The following is a 679-nucleotide window of genomic DNA, read 5'->3' on the forward strand; positions in this document are numbered from 1 at the left end:
TCCTTGCTCCTGCTGCAGCATGAACTCTATGTCTGGGTCTATTGGAGAGTAGTATCCGTGCTGCTGCAGTTGCTGTTGCTGCTGCTGCTGTATGTGCTGCTGTATTTGCTGCTGCAGTTGCTGCTGCTGCTTCATATGCTGCTGCTGCAGTATGCCGCCTGACAGCGGGTGTATATACAGTGTGTTACTTTCTGCTGCTTCCCCATTGCTGCTGCTGCTGCTGCTGCTGCTGCTGCTGCTGCTGCTGCTGTTGCCTGAGGTGTCTATACACCGCAGCAAGGCCCCCTTCAGCAGCACCGGGAACGGCAGCAGCAGCAGCAGCAAACGATCCCCAGCCAGGGAGACGCTGTAGCAGCTGAGGCCCCGCAGCGCGGGAGCAGCAGCAACATATACACTCCACTGTCTATACACCCAACGACACCACCTTCTATCTATGCTTTCTTTTTTCTTTTCTTCTTTGCTGCTGCTGCTCACCCACATACTACCAACACCTAAACTTCTGCTGCTGCTCTTTTTTTCTTTCCTCCTGCTGCTCCTGCTGCTGCTGCTGCTGTTGCTGCTGCTGCTGCTGCTGTGGGGGCTGCCACACTCAAAACTCCTGCTGCCTTCGGCCCATCGACGACTGCTAAACCCGTGCTGCAGCACAGCTAGCTGCTGCTGCTGCTGCTGCTGCTGCTGC

General features: G+C 56.1%; 1 protein-coding gene across 1 annotated transcript in view; it reads right to left on the bottom strand.

The window, feature by feature from the left end:
- EMH_0014290 (uncharacterized protein) overlaps positions 1–480 on the bottom strand; it is a gene marked incomplete at both ends in the record, with an annotated part of 6,520 nt that extends 6,040 nt beyond the window's left edge. The window contains one exon of the mRNA XM_013500053.1: positions 1–480. Coding sequence (XP_013355507.1) covers positions 1–480 — 480 coding nt within the window.
- Between the last annotated feature and the right edge of the window lie 199 nt (positions 481–679).

This window comes from Eimeria mitis, genomic scaffold (assembly GCF_000499745.2).
Source record: "Eimeria mitis Houghton genomic scaffold, Emh_scaff497, whole genome shotgun sequence".
Taxonomy (NCBI): Eukaryota; Apicomplexa; class Conoidasida; order Eucoccidiorida; family Eimeriidae; genus Eimeria; species Eimeria mitis.